Here is a 21,323-nt window from a genome sequence, read left to right on the forward strand (position 1 = left end):
AAAGTCACCATAATAGCTACTCTTCCATAATAGCTACTCTTCACCACTGTGATCTACTGGTTGCTCTGCCTTCAGGACAAAGGGCACAGAATCAGAAACAAATTGGCTTGAAAGCATATGTGTTGCAAGATTTCTCCTCTGCAACATCATGTATATTGCAACTTATTGTCCATGCTAACCATTTTGCTGGCAACTTTTCCTGTTGGTAGGATTATGGTCTTTTCCTTTTCAGTCTTCACTCAGCTTCCTCTGAAAACCCAAAGCTTTATCTTCAGTCTCATTTTTCCCAAATCCATCACTACTATCGTCTGGACAAATTTCATTCAACTTCAAGTTTCCAGAACAAGTTTTCAGAAAAGTCAGTCTGAACAGGCCTTATATGGAGCAGATGAAAAATAAAAAAAACCATCGATTTGATTTTGGAAGACAGGTATGAACACAGACCACAAAACGCTATTTGGGTATTACCTAAACCACAGTAGGGAGGAGGAGGAGTGGCAGCACTTTTGTGCAAGTTGCTTGGCTTGGACTTGGCAGAGAACCAACTCAAAACAGTTGTTTGTCACAGAACAGTGGTGACAGCCTGCATTAAATACCGTACTGCCCTTTCTTCATTGCAAGGTCTTTGCCGCCTTCATAGTCTCAAGTAACGGATGAAGCCTGGAAGTCTCTGGATTCTTCCGCCTCTGAAGATACGGCTGGGTCTTTGGTTTCGGGGCCAAGGTGGCCTGTACTGGCAGCACTCTCTGGATTGTCTTTAGAAACAAGATGACAAAATAGCATTCAATCCCATTGCATATGACTTTTGTTGTTAAGAAATATTATTCTAACAACGGTTACTGCATACAATTTAAACCAGCAGCTGCAGAAAGGAAGACCTTGTATATGTGACAGCAGGGGTGCAATTCTAGCAGGAGCTCCTTTGCAAATTAGGCCACAAACCTCTGATGTAGCCAATCCTCTTGGAGTTTACAAGTCTCTTTTTTGTAAACTCTTGGAGGATTGACTACATCAGGGGTGTGTGGCCTAATATGCAAAGGAGCTCCTGCTAGAATTACACCCCTTTGCGGTAGTAAGAAGGCAAGAGAATAGCAAGTTATGTTTTCCCCCTTTCTCCCTTCAGCGCATGTACTCAATCTTATACTGGCACTAACCTTAAAAAAAGAAAACACTGGGCAAGTGAAATCTCAAAAATTATTATCTTTGTACAAGTCCAAGCTTAGAAACAGCCAAGCCTACTGGGTATTGATGAATAGGCTTGTGAAATACAGCATATTGTAGTAATGGACAAAATTGCAGTATATAAACAAATGAGGGAAAGTAAACATAAGGTCCAAGAGACCTTTATTGATACATGGAACCTGTTCTTTTCTTTACTGGAACAGAAACAAGCCTAATGAGAATATTTTGAGATATATATGAACAAAAGATTATTAGACAAAAAATGGGATAGGAGCAGGCACACAATTATGAGTGGTAGACATTACAGATTATAGGAATATAGTAATCTTTTGTTTTTCTATTTTGAACTGAATTTGATATTATATATGGGACATTCATTTCATATTCTTTTCATTTGTGTACTAAAATTATAATAAAATCTTTTTCTTAAATGATGTTTCCTAAAAATTGTCAGAAAGTTTGCTCCTCATGAGTGCTATTTTAGGATATCTGAACTGAAAACATGAAAATAAGTTCCTTTTCAGATGGATAAAAAGAAGGATGGGCTATATTTAGGCTTGACAATCCCCAAGTCCCAGCAGGGGTTCTTCCGCTTTCCCAGACTCCTTCCCGCCCCCAGTCAGCTGGCCAGCGGGGGGGGGGGGCGCCCCCAGAGGACTATGTGCCTTTGCACCTCCGGAGGCTTCAGTCTCCGATTGAAAGGTTCCTCTTGGGATGGTGTGTCTGTGTTGCTGTGAAGAAGTTGGCAGCAACTCGTGAGTAGAGAGGCCAGTCCCCCTTCAGAGTTGTCAGAAATGGGAGGGGGGGGAGGGAAAGGGGAGGGAAATGTCTGCTGAGCACTTCATTATTCCCTATATGGAGATCGATTCTCATAGGGTATAATGGGGAATAGATCTGGAGGTTTCGGGGGCTCTGGGGGAGCTGTTTTTTGAGGTAGAGGCACCAAATTTTCAGTATAGTATCTAGTGCCTCTCCCCAAAGTACTCCCCAAGTCTCAAAACGATTGGACCAGGGGGTCCAATTCTATGAGCCCCAAAAGAAGGTGCCCCTATCCTTCATTATTTCCTATGGAAGGAAGACATTAAAAAAGGTGTGCTGTCCCTTTAAATGTGATGGCCAGAACTCTCTTGAGTTCAATTATGCTTGTCACACCCTTGTTCCTGGCTCCGCCCCCAATGTCTCCTGGCTCCACCCCCAAAGTCCCCAGATATTTCTTGAATTGGGCTTGGCAACCCTAGCTATATTAGATTGGCCCCAGGGTTCCATTTGAAATTTTTTTTCACAATGACTTCACTGTCTCTACATTTACACAGTCTCTTTACATTTAATGTAAGCCCCTCTTGATAAGGCATATGGCCTACACATCTTTCTGCCCACATAGCTCATCTTTACTATTGATCTACAAATGCCACAGGGATAAGCATATCTTTGCTAGCTTCTATTCAGCCAGAGTGTGCCAATCTGAACATATAGCCTGGGGAGGAGAAAATATCTATCTATCTGTCTGTCTATTTAGAACTTCATCTCAATTTGGCTCAGTTCTTCAGACTTTCTTCCTGAAAATAGGGGCTCTGGCATGGGTACATACACCACACTTTCCACATCTATTTGGAATATCCAATTAACAGTGATGCTATCACCATAGAACATACAACTCTGAGAAGTCTTAGGAGACTCTAGAGATTTGTACTTACTGCTAAGAGCTGGATCGTTGTCTACAGTATGTGTAGGAATGGTGCATACATCTCCTGAAAGGATCTGATGGACTTCTGGCTGTATGGCCTTAGCATCTTCGCTACTTCCAGCAGTTACAACACAGTCCCTTTGATCTGGCAGATGCTGCTCTCCCAGCTGTGATACAGCAGTATTCTTCTGTGTTTGACAGGAACTATCTTGAAGAGTATGGCTGTGATCAATTATAGATTTGCTGGTCATTAGCCTCTCTGTGGGATGTAGAAAGCTTGAAGAGCTGGGAGGAGAGCAGCTACCCATTGTTATGAGTGTTGCTGTTCCATCAGTGGATGTAATTGTTGGCTGCAGTTGCAACCCCTGTAACACCAAAGAAATATTTTTAAGTCTACCTATACATCCATCTACAGGCTGTCTCTAATGTACCACTGCACCAAGATCAGTTTTTGTATTTAAGATGGGTAGGTTCTGACCACTTAACTGGCTTACAGAAAGAATTCCAGACTGTTGCTGTTTTCTAAACAAAGAGGATAACACACTGATTTCTGTGTAGGACTAAAGATGGACAAATTTTTGAGATTCGGAATTCTAGCTCCTGAGAAGGCAGTCCAAGAGTAAGGGGGAAAGACAACGTATCATGCAGTAAGGATGCCACTAAGCATCTGTTGAAGAAGACCGAGCTGTCTTTACTCAACCAGTATTACAGCTAAGTCAAACCATACAATTCTGCCACTAACTAGTGCATTGATTGAAATAGCATGTGGCATATCATTGTGCATGTGTCACTTGCTGGATAGCATGTGACATCACCAAGTGACAAAACCAACACTGCAAAACTTTTAAAATTTTTGAAAAATATTATTTAGAACTGAACACATATGCACACTTTGCCACTCCTATAGGGTCAACATGGTGAAATGGTTACAGGGCCCGTCTAGGATCTGGGAGATGCAGGCTTTTAATCCCTGCTCTCCCAGGGAAGCCTGCTTGGTGACCTTGGGGCAGTCACACACTCTCAGCTAACTCACAGGGTTGTTGGGAGGATGAAAAATGGAGGAGAGAAGAATGATGAAAGCTACTTTAGTTCCCCACTAAAGGCAGGTGTATGAATGAGGCAAACAACTACAAAACAAAAATAAACAACAACAAAAGCAATTGGTTTTCAGTTGGTTTCAAATCAGGCTTTCAAATCAATATCAGTAGAGAAAAGCAAGTGAAAGGCCTGTGAGAAATTGCAGGGCAGGGAGAATTAACTCTCATCCCCCACTTCCCTTGCAAAGCCCTAAACCAGAGCTGGCCAAACTTGCTTAACATAAGAGCCACATAGAATAAATGGCAGATGTTTGAGAGCCACAAGACAAGGAAGGAGGGAGGTAAGGAAGGAAAAAAACATAGACAGGGAGGAGAAAGAGGTAGAAAGAAAGCAACCTTCTTTAAATGCATTCTCCAAAGCTGCTGGCTGCCTTGGCTTGAAGAAGTTGTTTACAGAGACAAATGCCTTTTCTAAGCCAGCCGATGGGGTGGTGGGGGCTTTGAGAGCCACACCATATGTGTGAAAGAGCCACATGTGGCTCCTGAGCCACAGTTTGGCCACTCCTGCCCTAAACTCTTGGTGCTTGAGAAGGCTGATCTCTCCCTCTCCCATACAACGTACATTTTTTTGTTACTTCAGTAGTCATCTGATCAGTTTTTGAGGGGATTTTTCTTTTCCAGTTTACTTTACAAAGCCATATTTCTCATTAGCCAGTTTCCTATTATACAAAACAACAGAATTGCAGAATTGCCATTTTAGCAATTCTGCACAGCTTGTGGGGGGAAAAAAGGGGTGGTGGTACCTTGAGCTGGGCAAACACTCTGGGTTGAAGTGAAGAAAGGAGTTGAGTCATCTCTGGACCTAAGAGCTCCCTTGTCTGATTAGATTCCACCTTGATAATGGTTTTCTCTGCTGAGCATCCTACAAGCACAACCAAAAACAAAGTAATATTTAGGAAGGGAAAACAACCTTTGCCTTTGAGGGGGGAAATGTGTCTAATTCAACTATTCTCTGCAAACAGTTAATGGCCTTTCAATCTAGACCCAGAGGAGAGGTATTTGTCATCTTTTTCCATTTCGCACGTGCGGGGTACAGTCATTCATTTGGGTATAAGGCTCCGGCTGAGTAACGGAAAGCTGTCATTGCGACCCAGAAAACTGATACAGCCATGCCACCACCTCTCCAGTCAGGCCAGCATGCCAGTTAGTGGGTGCTGCTCTCCCCCACTGCCCAAGTTAGTGTCAGAAGGCCCAGAGAGATGAAAGCCAACTGTTTGACTCTGTGGGCTCAAAATCAGCCAGCAAGCAGGCTGGTGGGATCTGCCCTCTGCCCCTGCATGTTCTGGCAGGTGCCAGAGGCATGGAGGCAAAGAAAGGAAGGTGAGGTCAATCTTAAATTCAGGATCATGTGTTTTTCTGGTCAGCTGTATTCTTCAGTGACATTCAGTGTCACTCTCCATTTTGGTAAATACAGTAACATGCTAACCATGAAATAAGAATTTCAACGTTGTCAGAGAAGAGAGCAATAATCAGAAAAACCTAAAGCACAACCTGATGACAGCCATAACAAAAATCTTGGGTAACTGCCAAAGGGAAATACTGAGTGAAGGGTGTTTCCTCTGCACCTGGCTTAGTGCATATCTCAACAAATGCAGTGCTGGGGGGTGGGAAGCATCCCAATCATAGGGTGACACTTTGCCTCTTCTCTCTCTCTTTCTTTGCCTTCATCTGGCAATGCCTCCAGCCTTACCCACCAACTCTGCAATCTCTTTTCTGTTTCTTCCCCAGCACCCTATCATTGCTCCCTCTCCCCTCCCTCATCTTTAGTTTTCCCTTTTTAACTTTCTGCTCCTTCCCGCATCTAGCTTTATCTTTCTGCTCTCCTGTCTTTTTTATCTTTTTAAAGTCTGTCTTTTCCCTGCACTGACACAAGCAGAGGTTTGGGATCCTCAGCAATGGTGGCTGCAGGTTACCGAGCTGCCTACAAAACGGCCACTGAGATCTCAGTCTCACAAGCATTCAGCAGCACAGGGGTTTCAAGACAAGAGATGTTTAGAAGTGGTGGTCTCCCATCCAAATGCTGACCAGGGTCAACCCTGCTTAGCTTCCGAGATCTGACAAGATTGGGCTTGCCTGGACTATCCAAGCCAGGGCAGGTCAGGGCATTTTGAACCTCAAATGTATTTAAAGGTGAGGGGAAGGGGGGAAGGCTCAATAGACCAACATACCTCTGGGACCGTCTCCTCCAATATATGCCCGAGAGGTAAATACATTCGGCCTCCCAACATCTGTTGGCCAGCCCTGGCCCAAGGGACACCTGCCTTTCCTCAACTGGGGCCAGGGCTTTTTCAGTCCTGGCCCCGACCTGGTGGAATCAGAGATCCGGGCCCCACCTGGCTTATTAGCCTTCCGTAGGGCCTGTAAAATGGAGCTGTTCTGCCAGGCTTTTAGTTGAGGCTGCGGGTGTCTATTTCTTGACCTGGTTGGCCTCCCCTGCTGGCATTGTCATCTGTGCTATAAAATGGAATAATATCTGCCATTTTTATGGAATAACATCTTGTCACGATGTGAGACAGCCAGGCTGGGCAATACTTTGACGCTGGAAATTTTCTGAGTGCTGTTGAGTTGTTTGTTCATAAAATGTTTTTATTGTATTTTATTGTTTTATTATATGTTGTGCTCTGCCCTGAGCCCTACGGGGAATGGGCAGAATAGAAATATACTAAAATAAATAATAAATTCAACAATTCAAATAAACACAAGAATTTTCTTTTCTCTTTCTTTTTAATTTACTTAGAATGAAAGACTGAGTTCTGTACTACTGAAATTACTATTCAGTACCAGATGTTAGCAGTCCAGTCTGAATCTCCACGAAGCAAGTGAAGAACTTACACAGGAGAAATTAACTTCATCGCTGGGAATGAGTTAAGCAAAAGGAAAGAAGGGGACCACCTGGAAGTCTCCCTAACATGGAAAGTTCCTATACTTATTTAAGCACGCAAGAAATTACCTCTGTAGTTTAAGAATGGAATTCATTCTTTACAGTCAGTCACCTGACACAAAATCCAGTCCCTTCCTTTAAATTTACTAAGCAATTACCAACACAGTCCCATCCAAACACCCCCATCCCAATGTGCTCATTGTACCAGAAGAAAAAGAATGAATACTATCATACAACAAAACACTCATAGGCAATATTTCCAAGTATTCATGATGGCTACCAGGTATCTGAATTTTAAAGACATGGTGGTGGTAGTGGGGAAATAATCCAAAAATAATCCAAAAATTGGATCCTGTGATTCCATTCTGCTAGTGAATGGCCTTCCTCCAGAGGAAGCCTTCACAGTTGGCAAAACAGGTTAACAGGCTTCAGGCATATGCATTTGGCAAAGGAATAGGCTGGAGTCTGCCCTGAAACCTCCACTGAAATCAGCATATTGAGCCAGGCGAGGGTAATTCCATCTAGGATCGAAAGTGACTATCACAAACTCAGCAAAAGCAATCTTAATTGTAATTTGGATTGCTCTTACCCTCAGTCGGTGGTGATGCAAATGTGACTGTCACTGTTTCAGTGAGAATGTTCCCGCCGTCTGTGGTCCATTGCAGCTGAAAGAGGAGCAACAGTAGACCTCAGAAATTGGACCCAGCACCCTGAAACTCTCCCACGCATCCGAACTACAGCAAAATGTAACACTGAAGTAAAATTTACTTATTCATTCTTAGTTTTTCTGGCCTCTGATTCTTCTTCTAAAATTCTTGATCTTATTATTCTGGTAAAAAGCACTTCTATATTCTGATATTAGAGTTGAATGGGCCCATATTTTATTCTTGTTCAAGTATATCTCACCTTTCTTCCAATATGAAACTTGAGGCAGATTACATGGAATTTATTTTTAAAAGTAAAACTAACTGAAAATACTTTACCCTGTTCAGGATTTACCGGTTTTCTTGTGCAAACCTACTACAGCACTAAAAAATGCATCAGAAGAAACCTCAGAAGACACTTTAGAGCCACTGAGCAAATATTTTTTATTGAACTAGTCAACAGATTAGCTGTTTCATGAGTGTGTTCTTCCTTCAATGGTATGGCTTTATTGGCCACAGCCTTAAGCCTTCTAAATCCAGCCTAATTATAAGTTTGTTTTTAAAAAATTATTTAATACTGAATTCAGGGCTCTTTTTCTAGCAGGAGCTCCTCTGCATATTAGGCCACGCCCTCCTGATGTAGCCAATCCTCCAAGAGCTTAGAGGCTCTTAGTACAGGGCCTACTGTAAGCTCCAGGAGGACTGGCTACAACAGGGGGTGTGGCCTAATATGCAGAGGAGCTCCTGCTAGAAAAAGAGCCCTGATGAATTAGTAAAAGATAAGTGGCTAAGGACTTAGTAATATTCTGATGTTTCCCCGCAGAAGAAAGGAAAAACTCGTTCCTAGACTCGTCCTTCTCTAATAAGGAGGTTCTCCATCTCTCCCTGTCTTCACTAAACAAAGGGCATTCAAGGACTCAGTGGGCTACCTGTCTTCCCCGTGTTACAAAAGCACCAACATTCTGAAAAGGGGACGCCTGCAAATTGGCTTTTTAATTCAGTAGATGGTATGGCGTTTAATCTGGCAGTCCCAGTATCTGGGAATAGTCAAAGGTTTTCAATATGCTGGAAGGGTTGCCCTGATCTGGATAGCCCAAGCTAGTGCAATCTCGTCAGATCTTGGAAGCTAAGCAGGGTTGGCCTTGGCTAGTATTTGGAAAGACAACTTCCAAGGAATACCAGGGTTGTGATCCAGAGGCAGGCAATAGCAAACCACCTCTGAAACATCTCTTGCCTTAAAAACAAGTCTAGCTTGCCACCTAGTGGTGCATAATGCCAAAAGAGCTAGAACTTCTGGCTGCCAGACAATCTTAGGACTTCCTGGCTACTCTACACACATTGCCATACAATAATTAATTAATTGCTGGAAGGGTTACCAGAGCTTCTAATGTGTGAACACACCCTTCTTGCTTGCAGATTTGTACTTCCAAAATCTGACTTTTAATAACTGCTTTCTAACCCATGCCAACACTACTTTATATTAATCAATTATGCCTTGAAGACACAAATACTGTCGCTGAGGTGGATGTTCACCTTTCTGAATTTTATTATGATAATTAATTTGTTAGAAAGGGCAGAACTAAAAGTTGCTTGCTTCCGGGTCTTTACAGTTCTGTAAAGCTTTTCCTACTAGCTACCTCCTATATTAACTGCAGGCATCTTCAAAACAAGGTCTGCTGGTTCTTAGCACAACAGCCTTTAGAAACCAGCTTTTTAAAAAATTGTTGCCATTACTTCACTTTATTTCCGCTTCAATATCACTTTTTAAAAAGCTGAAACTGTTAAATGGATGCTACAGATCTACGATTCACCTGGGAGAAAGTGGTCCTCTGAGATACTGTTTATACACTGTACAGAACTCATCAAAACGAGATAATCAGAAAAATACCTCCAACGTGCAGAAGGAATGCAACTCAGAAGACATAGCATGCTTCAATGCATGCTACATTTACGACCTCCTGATCTAGTGCTTTCTGTGCAAAATTCTGCCTTCAACCAATGGTGTCTGAGTATTCACAACTTACTAACAGTGTGATAAAAAGCATTAAAGTGCAGAGACCATTTTAAAATGTTTACAATTAACCTTACTGATGTCAAACACCAGCAGAAGTTTTCATTACTAGATGTGCATCTGAAGTAAACAGACGGTGAATCAGGAAAGAGAAGGGAAGCCTGGAAGAATGGTCACAGAACTGAGTTCAAAAGGAAAGAGACAGAAAAGGGAAGAGGCCAGTATTACCATGGCTGGAACACTTTCTGAGCTGTACACCACCTTCCCATTCTTTAGGGTCTTTTGCACTTCATGAATGTGGTTCTTAATATCATTTACGGTGGGGAAGAATGACAAATTATGCCTTTCTGGCACTTCATCGGGTTTAAACAATTCTTGTTCCACAAATTTTCTGTTGAATATTACAACAGGAGAGAGAAGGTTACAAAATATTTCTAGTGAGATTTTTCTTTTCCAGCCCTCTCCCACCTTAACAACAATTTCCCTTTCCCACTTTACCAACAATTGCCAACCAATCTCCCACCTTACCAACAATACGGCTATACCATCCTACCATATTGTCCTGCTGGACCACTCTGTTGTACTGAATATTATAATTGGTTTTTATTGTCATGCTGCTGTGATTTTATTGTGATTTTATTATTTATGTTGTGCTCTGCTCTGAAACCCTACGGGGGAATGGGCGGTATATAAATAAACAAATAATAAGAATAATAATTTCACCCTTCTATATATAGCCTCCATCATTCCAAGCATCTATACCACTCACTGCCTTCTCCTGTGTCATCTCTGGTTGGCTCTCACCTGCCAAAGGCTGAGTCTGGGAGTCAGTGATGGGCACAGACTACGATAGCTGTCACCTCCTATACCATCAGCAGTCAGGAGCAAGCCAAGTGCCAAGAGTGCATCCCCACTGTTAATAATTGAACCATTCCCAGCAGCTGCTTGGCTGGGCTTGGGCACAGAACTCACCTTGCCTATTGTTCAATCCAGTTATTTATTTTATTTTATTTATTTGATGATGATGATGATGATGATCATCATCATGATCATGATAATGGATTTATATCCCGCCCTCCACTCCGAATCTCAGAGTGGCTCACAATCTCCTTTATCTTCCTCCCCCACAACAGACACCGTGTGAGGTGGGTGGGGCTGAGAGGACTCTCACAGCAGCTGCTCTGTCAAGGACAACTCCTACGAAAGCTACGGCTGACCCAAGGCCATGCCAGCAGGTGCAAGTGGAGGAGTGGGGAATCAAACCCGGTTCTCCCAGATAAGAGTCCGCGCACTTAACTATTACACCAAACTGGCACTGCGTAGGCTTGCTGTATAGAAGGTTTAATTCATGATTCCTGTTTATTCAATAAGCATGGAACCACAGCCATTGCTTGTTATATTTGTATCTCACACTCCCCTGACGGGCTCAGGGCTGCTAACATCAATTAAAACTACATAAAATTACATTATTACAAATAAAATCATAAGAAGTTATTAAAACATCTCAAACATATACAATTTTGATCCCTAGATGGTGTTATGATTACTTCTTGATTAGCACTATTCACTGTGATGTTATTGGATGTTATTGAGCTCCTTGCATTTCTGTTTGGATCGGGTTAAGATATTAATGCTGTAGGGTGGTGAAGTACTGGACGCCTCCATTAGATGTTAAAAGCCTGTTTAAACAGTTCTGTCTTGTAGGCCCTGCGGAACTGTGGCAAGTTGCATTTGGCCATGCTCACCTGCACTTTACATTTGGGCAATGTTGTTAGCTCATATTGTTATAATAAGGTTCCCAAATCTGATGGTAATGAGATGCATGGACATAAACAGGAACTATGCAGAGAAGACTTCAAATAGGATGTCAAGCAATACTAATCTACAGCAAACACTGAGACTGATTTTCCACTCACCTTACGCCGCTCTCATGTTCTCCTTCTCAGCGCGGCTTCCTTCCGATTTCACACTATCTGCTCTGGGGCTACAAGCAACGTTGGCGTTTTCGCGCATTGTAAACAGAAACTGGTTTTTAGAGATCTCGGTTTGCCCCGCGAAAAAGCCGATGCTAGCTGCAGCCCCGGGGCAGATAGTATGAAATCAGCAGGAAGCCTTGCTGAGAAGAGGAACGTGAGAGCGGTGTAAGATGAGTGGGAAATCGGTTTGAGAAAGACATGTTGCACTGATATTGCAGAAGAGAGGGAAAAACTGCAAACTGCATGAAACTGACTTACTGCATTGCAGATATACTTCAATACAAAAAAGAGCCCCAAAAGTAGAAGCCCTAGTGATTAAGAGTGGGGATGGAGCTTCCTCCTGAAATGCCGGTATTCACAGCTCTCCAGCTTGAAACCAAATGAATGGAGATTACAAAGCCTTACCGTAACTGTTTCCTCACTGCATAGACTTGCTGTATCCCTTGAGACACAAGTTCTCTGATCTTATCTGCGACTTGCGGATGGAGGCGTGATGGCAAAACGCAGTTCTCGTCTCTGATTGCCTCATCATCTTCCTCGGGAGATGGCATGGAGAAAGGCGAAGGTGGGAGGCACACCTCCTCCATTTCATGATACTGGTGAGCCTGCTGGGTGGGTAACTGCACGTACCACCTGATAAGAAAAACTGGCAGGTACAGTTTCTAAGCAAGGCAGCAAAAAGGAGTTAAATTATTTCCCACCAGGAATGAAAGTTTAGTGAATGATTCCTATTTATTCAATAAGCATGGAAACGCAGCCATTGTTCATTATTTGCTAGATGACTTCATGCCAGCACTGGCAGCAAACTCTCAAAATTCCTTGACAAGAACTTATGTATTTAGTTTCTGATAAAGAAAGAGTGGACATGCCTGCCTGCAGCAGCAGCGACATTACCTGAGCACCCCTCCAACTTCAATCAAGTTTTTCTTCAGTATGTTGAAAGCTTTTTCCTGCTCCATTCGTATGATCTTCTTGTCGATTTTGGGATCTGTGGGAACTCTATATTCAGGAAACTTCTGCACCTTCTTAATGTAGATCCTACCAGAGGCCCAGGGAGAAGGAAAAAGTGACAGAAACATAATGACTGGACCAATTAAAAACATGTCTCTGTCTATTAAAGCATTCTTTTCTAATGAGAAATAACTATTTTAAGCAGTAGAACAAAATCTGAGTTCAGTGGCACCTTTAAGGCCAACAAAGTTTTATTCCGGGTATAAGCTTTCATGTTCATGCACGCTTCTTCTGAATGCACACGGAAGCTCATATACCCAGAATTAAACTGTGTATTTCTTAAAGGAGTTACTGGACACAAACCTTGTTCTGCTGCTTCAGACTAACATGGCTAACACCTGAATCTATTTTGAGCAGCAAATGGGGATGCCAACGGGGTGGGGGGGGGGGGGGACTTTGCTTAGGAAAGCCAGACACTGATATGCGGCAGCAAAAAACCCAACACTAGGAAAGAATTTTACATAAATTCTAAACAGAAACATGCAAAGACGATTTGCACAAGCTCTTAAACAGTTACACCTGTGCAAGATGTCACGTATGCTTACATACTACCCAACCCAAGAACAAACAGTATGGAAACTAGAATTAAAATATCCCTTCAAGTTAAGCAGTAACCTGCGCATGGTGTTGTTTTGGAGAAGAAATACCAGTAACTATCATGTAGTTGCAGCAGATCTACTTTTCTAAATGCAGTCAGATAAAACAGCAGTACATCAATATGTTGAAAAATATATTATAGAAGTCCATAATTGGGCACACTTGTGGTATCTTCACTCTCACCACCAGCCTGGAATGATTTCTTCTCTATCCGTTGTCTGCAGCTCAAACATATGAACATATGAAGCTGCCTTATACTGAATCAGATCCTTGGTCCATCAAAGTCAGTATTGTCTTCTCAGACTGGCAGCAGCTCTCCAGGGTCTCAAGCTGAGGTTTTCCACACCTATTTGCCTGGACCCTTTTTTGGAGATGCCAGGGATTGAACCTGGGACCTTCTGCTTCCCAAGCAGATGCTCTACCACTGAGCCACTGTCCCTCAGACATGAAGTGGTCTGGATGGCCATAAAGAAAGCACTCTCTTTCTTATATCTGATGCCACCTGACATAGTAGACTAATTGGTAGGCACCATAAGAACATAAGAGAAGCCATGTTGGATCAGGCCAATGGCCCATCCAGTCCAACACTCTGTGTCACACAGTGGCCAAATTTATATATATATATATATATACACACACACACACACACACATACACACATACACACACACACTGTGGTTAATAGCCACTGATGGACCTCTGCTCCATATTTTTATCTAACTCCCTCTTGAAGCTGGCTATGCTTGTAGCTGCTACCACCTCCTGTGGCAGTGAATTCCACATGTTAATCACTCTTTGGGTGATACAGTGGCCCAATTGTTAGGTTTTAATTTGCAGTATGTGGATTTTAAATTGTACTATGTTGATTTTACTGTACATATAACTGTTGGAAGCTGCTGTCAAGCATGGTGAAATTCCATTGATATTGATTGTTTTAGGGTCCTGCCTAACCTGGTCTGTGAAGTATCATGGAGGATCCAACTTTGCTAGCTTGTTATTCTTTCCCTTCCCCCCGTCTTGCTTTATGGCTTATAATTAGAAGTAGAACTGAAACCAAGTAATCAGCATCTTCCCATACATTCCTGTAAGGGAGTACGAGCCATCTGGGGAAAGCAAGGACGCAGTCCTGATAACACTATGGGAACGTAGACATTTATGATAGTTTATGTGTGAATGCTACCCCGCAACCCCATCCCTTGGAATCCTTTTGAAGTAAGCCTTAAAAGTATTGTATCAATGTATTGGCAGCATTATGCTCAAGAACCTGTTATACCAAAGTATCAGTCTATCAATAAACGTAGTCTTTGTATCAACTTCGACTCGTTATTGAACCCGCATGCTTGACAGCTGCCCTGAGCCCTGCTTGACAGGGAAAAGTGAGGGATATAAGTTAGATAAATACTTTGACTCTCAGAATCTTATATCCTGAAAATCTTCTTGGTCTCTAATGTGCTACTGAAATGAAATGTAGCTTTGCCAAGCTGTCTCACCAGGTTGGCAGACGGAGATAAAATGCAAATGCATCTCAGGATTATTTCCTTTAGTATGACTGTATCTATGACTCTATCTAAGTGAGGTGGTGATCCGTATGCTATTTCAAACACGCCCCCCCAAACAAAGTTTAAGTAGCCAATTTTCCATTCCTTATCCTCTACCGCAACTCAGCATTCACAGTTTAAGTAAGAGCACACAACCACCTGTCATGTTTCAAAAGATGTGGTAATTCTTCAGGTTAAGTCAAAAAATTATTCCTTTTCAGCCAGCCTTTGCTTACCGTGCAGGACAGGTGGCTTTGTATAGCTGGCAGGAAACGTTCTCTTGCTCACTACTTTTTCTGGGCTGAAAGCCCTTCCTTCGGGGTCCATATTGACACTCCATCACTATGGCTCTGCTCCCTGATGGGGGGATATGTTTATAGATTTGAAGGACAGAAAAAAACATTTATCAACAGAGACCAGTTATTACAGAGCATGTATAAGAAGACATGAGTTTGTCTGATTGGTGCATCTAAAGATTGATGGCCCTAGAGATTTAAAACTTTCAAAGCTGATTCCAAATGATTTCTAACAATTGCCTGACACTGCTATCGGAACTGCTCAAAAGGAAAGCTGATGTACAGGGGGAAAAAAGATAAAACTCTGACTGAAGTTTGGTTACCGAGGTGCTACAAACTTTCTACATAACTTGCAACTAGATTTTAAAAGCTAGGATCTTCCATACCAAGCTCAATATACTATACTCTATATCAGGGGTGTCGAACTCATTTGTTATGAGGGCCAGATCTGACATAAATGAGACCTTGGGGGGCCAGGCCATGTCAGGTTGGGCCAAGACATGTCGGGCCATGTGTGTACCTATTTAAGATAAGTTAACAGAGATATACATTTTATAAAGAACACAGACAAACACAAATATGTATTTTTAAAAAGCTTAAAACATGCTTAAAACATTGGTCTTAAAGGTGCTTTCTTTGTATTTCTCCCAGGGAACTGGGCAAAGGAAGCTCCGGCTCTTTTCTTCCTTCTCCAGGGACTGGGGGATGGGGGGGAAGCCTCAGTCAATAGAAGGAAGAGAGGTTTGGCTCAGTAACTCTGCTGTGTGATTGAGAGAGCCTGGCAAAGCAAGCGATTCCTCCCCTCCCCCCCGCTTCCTCCCCAAGGGAGGAGCCTCAGCCAATAGAGAAAACAGAGGTTTTGCTCTGTAGCTCCTGTGCAATTGAGCAAGCCTGACAAAGCAAGCTGTTATGCAGAAGGAACCAAGGGAGAAGGAAGCAAACGACACCCAGTTGCTCGGGAGTTTGATAGAAGCCATCCGGTGGCCTGAGTCGGCCCCCGAACTGCATGTTTGACACCCCTGCTCTATGTTATATTGCACCTTCATGCTCTTTTCATTTTATTATCCAAGAGGTGGAACTATCAGAAATTTCCCTGCAAGCATCAAGAACAAAAAAATGGTCATTTTATTGCTTTAAATAGCTATTCATTAAAAAAAATGCACGAACCAGGATCCTGCATTCCCAGTCTCTTTCAGAGCATTCACTGATTAATACATCATTTTTTCCAGTGACTTAAATTATTTGCTAGCACATAAAATACTTACAACCCTTCATCAATTCTCTCCATGGAAAATGTGAATCATACGCAGGGGTCATTTTGTAGAAAAAAAGGTGAAGGAGCTCAGTAGCATATTCATTTGCATATGCCCTGGAGTTTTGTGTGCAACGGGGAGAGAACTCCCCACTGCATGCAGACCCTGGCTGGAGGTTCAGGGGCTGCGCTTCTGTGAGCTCCTGCTGAATTCAAGCCCTGATCATACGAGAAAAACAGGACTGGGTCCATAAGGCCAACGTTACACATTCCTTCCTGAACCAGTCTGGGTCATTTATTCCACTCACGTTCAGTTATTAGAATCATAGAGGTGGAAGGGGCCATACAGCCCATCTAGTCCAGCCTCCAGCTCAATGCAAGATCAGCTGAGAGCATCCCTGACAAGTGTTCCTAAGCATCCCTGACAAGTGTTTGTCCAGCTGCTGCTTAAAGACTGCCAGTGAGGGGAGCTCACCACCTCCTTAGGTAGCTGATTCTACTGTTGAACAATTCTCACTGTAAAAAATTTTTTCCTGATATCCAGGTGGCACCTTCCCACCTTTAATTCAAACCCATTATTGTGAGTCCTCTTCTCTGCTGCCAACAGGAACAGCTCCCTGCCTTCCTCTAACTAATAGGCCCTTTAAATACTTAAAGAGAGCAGTCATATCCCCCCTCCACCTCCTCTTCTCCAGACTAAACATTCCCAAGTCCTTCAGCCTTTCCTCATAGGGCTTAACTATGGGCTGTTCCACATGTGTACCCAATTCACTTTATGTCTTGCAACTGAAATGTGTGAACTGCTGGCGCTGCAGTGGTGTGTTTAATGGTGGGATCAAATGATACATTAGGGGCTCCATTAGCCAGAACTCCCAATGTTTTTTAAAAATGCAATTGCCAGATGTACAGGTGGGTATTTTCCATCAGAACCACAGTGCAAAGGAGAAGGGGTTTCAGCTTCCCCCCCACCTTGTTCTGTTTTCCTAATGTTAGAAAGTCACTGTTTGACTTATGGAGAGAGTACTTGTAGGTTTGCTACATAGGGCCAGTTTAGGTCAGTGCAAGTTATTCAACTTGATACAACCAGATAAAATATAGGAATGCCCTTAATGAAGTTTAGAAATACCAAATGTAAAGGTAAAACAGGCAGTAAGAAACTGGGGAGGAAGCACAGGATCCTATGCTGTGATCCATAAACCATGGTCCCGCATTATGTCTGCATTGGTCCGATTGCTACTTAAATACTGTTATATGAACATGCTCTAAAGATACATTTTCATAAACCAAAGGATCCTATGCTGTGATCCATAAACCATGGTCCCGCATTATGTCTGCATTGGTCCGATTGCTACTTAAATACTGTTATATGAACATGCTCTAAAGATACATTTTCATAAACCAAAGCTCAAGAGACTAAGGATTGTTTCACAGATAAGGTTGCCAAGTCCCCTGCGTTCTGGAGCAGGGGATTTTTGCACGCTTGTCATCACCCAGAAGTGATGCCATTGCGCCAGCGACATTGTGCACGGCTGCTCTAGGCATTTCAGGGAAAACTCTATGGTTTTCCTGGATGCTCTAGCCATTTGGGAGGGGAAAACTCTATGGTACCTGTTGTGGGTACTCAAAAGGCTAGAGCATCCAGGAAAACCAGAGTTTTCCCAAAAACGCCTAGAGTGGCCACTGCATGACATTGCCAGCACGATGACGTCACTTTCAGGTGACGTCATCATGCCGGCGACGTAGAGGGAGGTTCCTCCCGCCTGCTCAATGTGGGCTGGCGGGTTGGGAACCTCCCGGGCATGGGAACCCCTGCCTGGACAGGGGGCTTAGCAACCCTATTCACAGAAGACATATTTACCTTCACAGGAATGATTTATCCGTATGAAAACAGAATGGTTGCCAATTATACAATACACCATCGTATTTGAAGGTGGCACATCTGTTTATTTTGCTTTACAGAGGCTACTGAAATATCTGACTGCACAGGTTTACACAGGGCTCGCTCTCTGACTATAACAAATATTGTGTGAAGCATTATTAAAAGCCAACTTATGTGGTAAGAATGGAAAACTGACACAAGCAAGTTGAGCAAAACCCGTTTTTGAAAAGGGTGAGTGGGTGGAAAGCAAAAAATACAAATATTGCCACTATATATTCAAGCTCTTCTCTGCCATAAGAGCAGGAAACTTCAGCAACACAGGGCAGAACGCTGGAAAATTCAGGCTCAAAGGAATACAATTGGCATAAATTTAGGTCTGCAGAAGCCAAGGCTTACCTTGTCCATTTCTGACCTTTCAAAATAACTATGCCCCAAGGAAACTAAGGTCATGTCTCTTAAGCAAAGGTGATCAGTTTAGAAGATAGTTACCAGCATTGACAAACGGAATCCCATCATATGGGACGTACTGTGATTTCCACATCAACCTTGTGGCAGGCTTTGCTGGGCTTGGAGACTGCCGGGTTCCCCACACGCTCTGTGTTTGCTGTTTGTGCAGGATTAGAACACTGTCCAATTCCATCTCACTTGAGCAATAGCCACGATAGGAGTCCCCAATTTTCTGCATGGACAGGAAGCAAAAAAAAGGGGATTATTCACCAAAATGGAATGCTTTGGGGGTCAAAAGTTCAATGCTGTCTAGTAACAGAGGTGAGGATGGTCACTGTAGTTCGAAGGCTGCATGGACACAACAACATATGACAGAATCCCCCGCTTTGCAGAATCCTGAAAGCATCTTTTCAGTCTCCCCAGGTTTTAAATGAAGTCTGCAAGCATGAAATGAGTACTTTTTTTTTTAAATAACTAACAATTTTTATTTTTAATAATTCAGTACAACATAACCGAGCTCTTTGGTATATCAGCAAAATGGCAGTTATCAATTTACATCAATGTATAAATTATATAATACGAGCTATAAACAAATTTTTTTCTTTACAATAACCCACACACACAAAAAAGAAGAGCAAGAAAATAAATAAACACCTACATACATACATGTACACACCCATATATCCATATGTATATACTTTAAAGATCACATGGAATACATCACCGGTAAGGCATAAATATGTACTTAGTACAGAATGAAGTCTAGATATTTTTTTGGTACAGATGGACTAGTTGAAGATTTCTTGTTAATATAAGAAAGGAAGAAAAACCATTTTTCAACAAAATTATCAGCTAACATTGGATTTTCATATCTTAAAATACTTGCAGATAGTTTATCCTGGATCATTAAATCCCAGACTTTATCATACTATTGACGCATAGTAGGGCATCTATCCAATTTCCAACAAAGGGCTATAATGATTTTGGCTGCTAGCAGCAATAATGAGAGAAGTTCTAGTTTTAAATTAGAGCAAGGGTTTTGGTGCCAAATATTTAGCAGGACAGATTCTGGCAAAAATGGGATGTCGAAATCTATTATTTCCCCTGTTAATTTAATCACTGATTTCCAAAAATCTTTAATTTGTGGACAGTCCCACCAGCAATGTTTCAGAGTACCCGTACCCCCACATCTTTTCCAACAACTTGAAGATGGGATCAAGTTACTTCGGAACAATTTATATGGAGTAAAGTACCAACGAGACCATACCTTAAAATTTTATATTCTAATATATGTAGATCTGGATTTAAAAAAAGAACTTTTCCATAAGGATTTCCATTGCTCTTCTGAAAATATTTTCCCACAGTCTTTATGCCATTGATTCTGTTGTGAAGAACCTTGGTCCCAATCTTTTCCATTAAGTACTCTATAGATACAGGAAACTGCTTCTCTAACCGAGGAGGATCCAGCCTTTAAATGAGATTAAAATGCATTTATAGTTCTATCTACACCAGTATGCGGTATAACCTTGTGTAGAGCATCAAACAGCTGGTGATACTGCATCCAGGGGATTGTTATTTTGTAATTTGATTCTAATTGTAATTTTGTGCTTAGTTTGCCATTCGTTGTAATATCTACCAGCCTAAATATGTTTTTATCTCTCCAAATTTTATAATCACCTAATGCTTTCCCCGGAAGAAATCATGATTGACCAAGAAAAGACATGAATGGTGACGTTGCCGGAGTTAGAATTTCTCTGTATTGATCCCAAATTTTAAGTGTCTGTTCTAGAAATGGGTTGTCCAAAATTAACCTTGGTCTTTCAAATTTCCCAAGCCAGATATTCTCATGTAGTAAAGAATCTTTTAATGCAGACTTTTCTATACTAAGCCAAGAGGTATCACTCTCTGGTAACGCATAAAAAAGAATACATTTTAACTGGGATGCTAAACAGTACTTCTCAAGGAGCGGAACTCCCAAATCTCCAAGCACTGTCAGTTTGGAAATTAAGAGACAATGCAATTCTGCGGTGCCTTGAATTCCATACAAAATCCAGAAAGGTATTTTGCCAATTTCTTAAATCTTGCTTACTTACTGGGATAGGTAGATTTTGGAATAAATAAAGAAATTTTGGAAGCAAAAAGGATTTAAAGAGATCTACCTTTTCAAAAATTGAAAAGTTGCATTTTGACCATTCTGCTATTGACCTTTTAACTGAGAGAATAATAGGGGAATAATTAGCCTGAAATAAATCTTTAAGGTTTACTGGGAAGTTAATCCCCAAATATCTCCAAGATTTTTCTACCCATTTATAGGTGAATTTGCTCAAAATGTTTTGTTTCAAAGTAGGAGATATCACCATAGGGTAAATTTATGATTTCAAAAAGTTAACTGTGAAACCAGAGTATAAACTAAATAAATCAATGACTTTTAAAAATTTTTGTAAAGAATTCAAGGAGTTACTGAGATAAAATAACGGATCATCAGCAAACATGCTAACTTTGTGAGATGTACCATTCAGCAAAATGCCCTCTATTTCTGGGTCTTTCCTCACAGCATGAGCCAATGGTTCTAGAGACAGTGCAAATAATATCAGGGACAACGGGCATCCCTGTCGAGTTCCTCTGTTTAAAATGAAATTATCAGAACTAAACTGATTACTAGTTGTGCATTCGGTGAGTCATAAATCGTGCCTATTGAACGTACAAAATTAAGGCCAAATTGCATAGTAGTTAAGACAGACTTTAAAAACGGAATTTCCAATTTATTGAATGCTTTTCCGGCATCTAGGGATAGTATCAAGGAGGGGATTTTAGTTGTTCTACTGTAC

General features: G+C 41.8%; 1 protein-coding gene across 1 annotated transcript in view; it reads right to left on the reverse strand.

The window, feature by feature from the left end:
• Positions 1-555: 555 nt before the first annotated feature.
• Positions 556-21,323, reverse strand: part of CARF (calcium responsive transcription factor) — a 44,147-nt gene continuing 23,379 nt past the window's right edge. The window contains exons 7-15 of the mRNA XM_060257089.1: positions 18,538-18,727; positions 14,858-14,978; positions 12,370-12,513; positions 11,881-12,108; positions 9,728-9,890; positions 7,434-7,509; positions 4,707-4,825; positions 2,877-3,231; positions 556-755 (exon numbers count right to left, since the gene is read on the reverse strand). Of these exons, the coding sequence (XP_060113072.1) occupies positions 643-755; positions 2,877-3,231; positions 4,707-4,825; positions 7,434-7,509; positions 9,728-9,890; positions 11,881-12,108; positions 12,370-12,513; positions 14,858-14,978; positions 18,538-18,727 (1,509 nt within the window). The 3' untranslated portion in view covers positions 556-642. The remainder of the gene's footprint in view (positions 756-2,876; positions 3,232-4,706; positions 4,826-7,433; positions 7,510-9,727; positions 9,891-11,880; positions 12,109-12,369; positions 12,514-14,857; positions 14,979-18,537; positions 18,728-21,323) is intronic.

Source organism: Heteronotia binoei, chromosome 16 (assembly GCF_032191835.1).
Source record: "Heteronotia binoei isolate CCM8104 ecotype False Entrance Well chromosome 16, APGP_CSIRO_Hbin_v1, whole genome shotgun sequence".
NCBI classification, from domain to species: domain Eukaryota; kingdom Metazoa; phylum Chordata; class Lepidosauria; order Squamata; family Gekkonidae; genus Heteronotia; species Heteronotia binoei.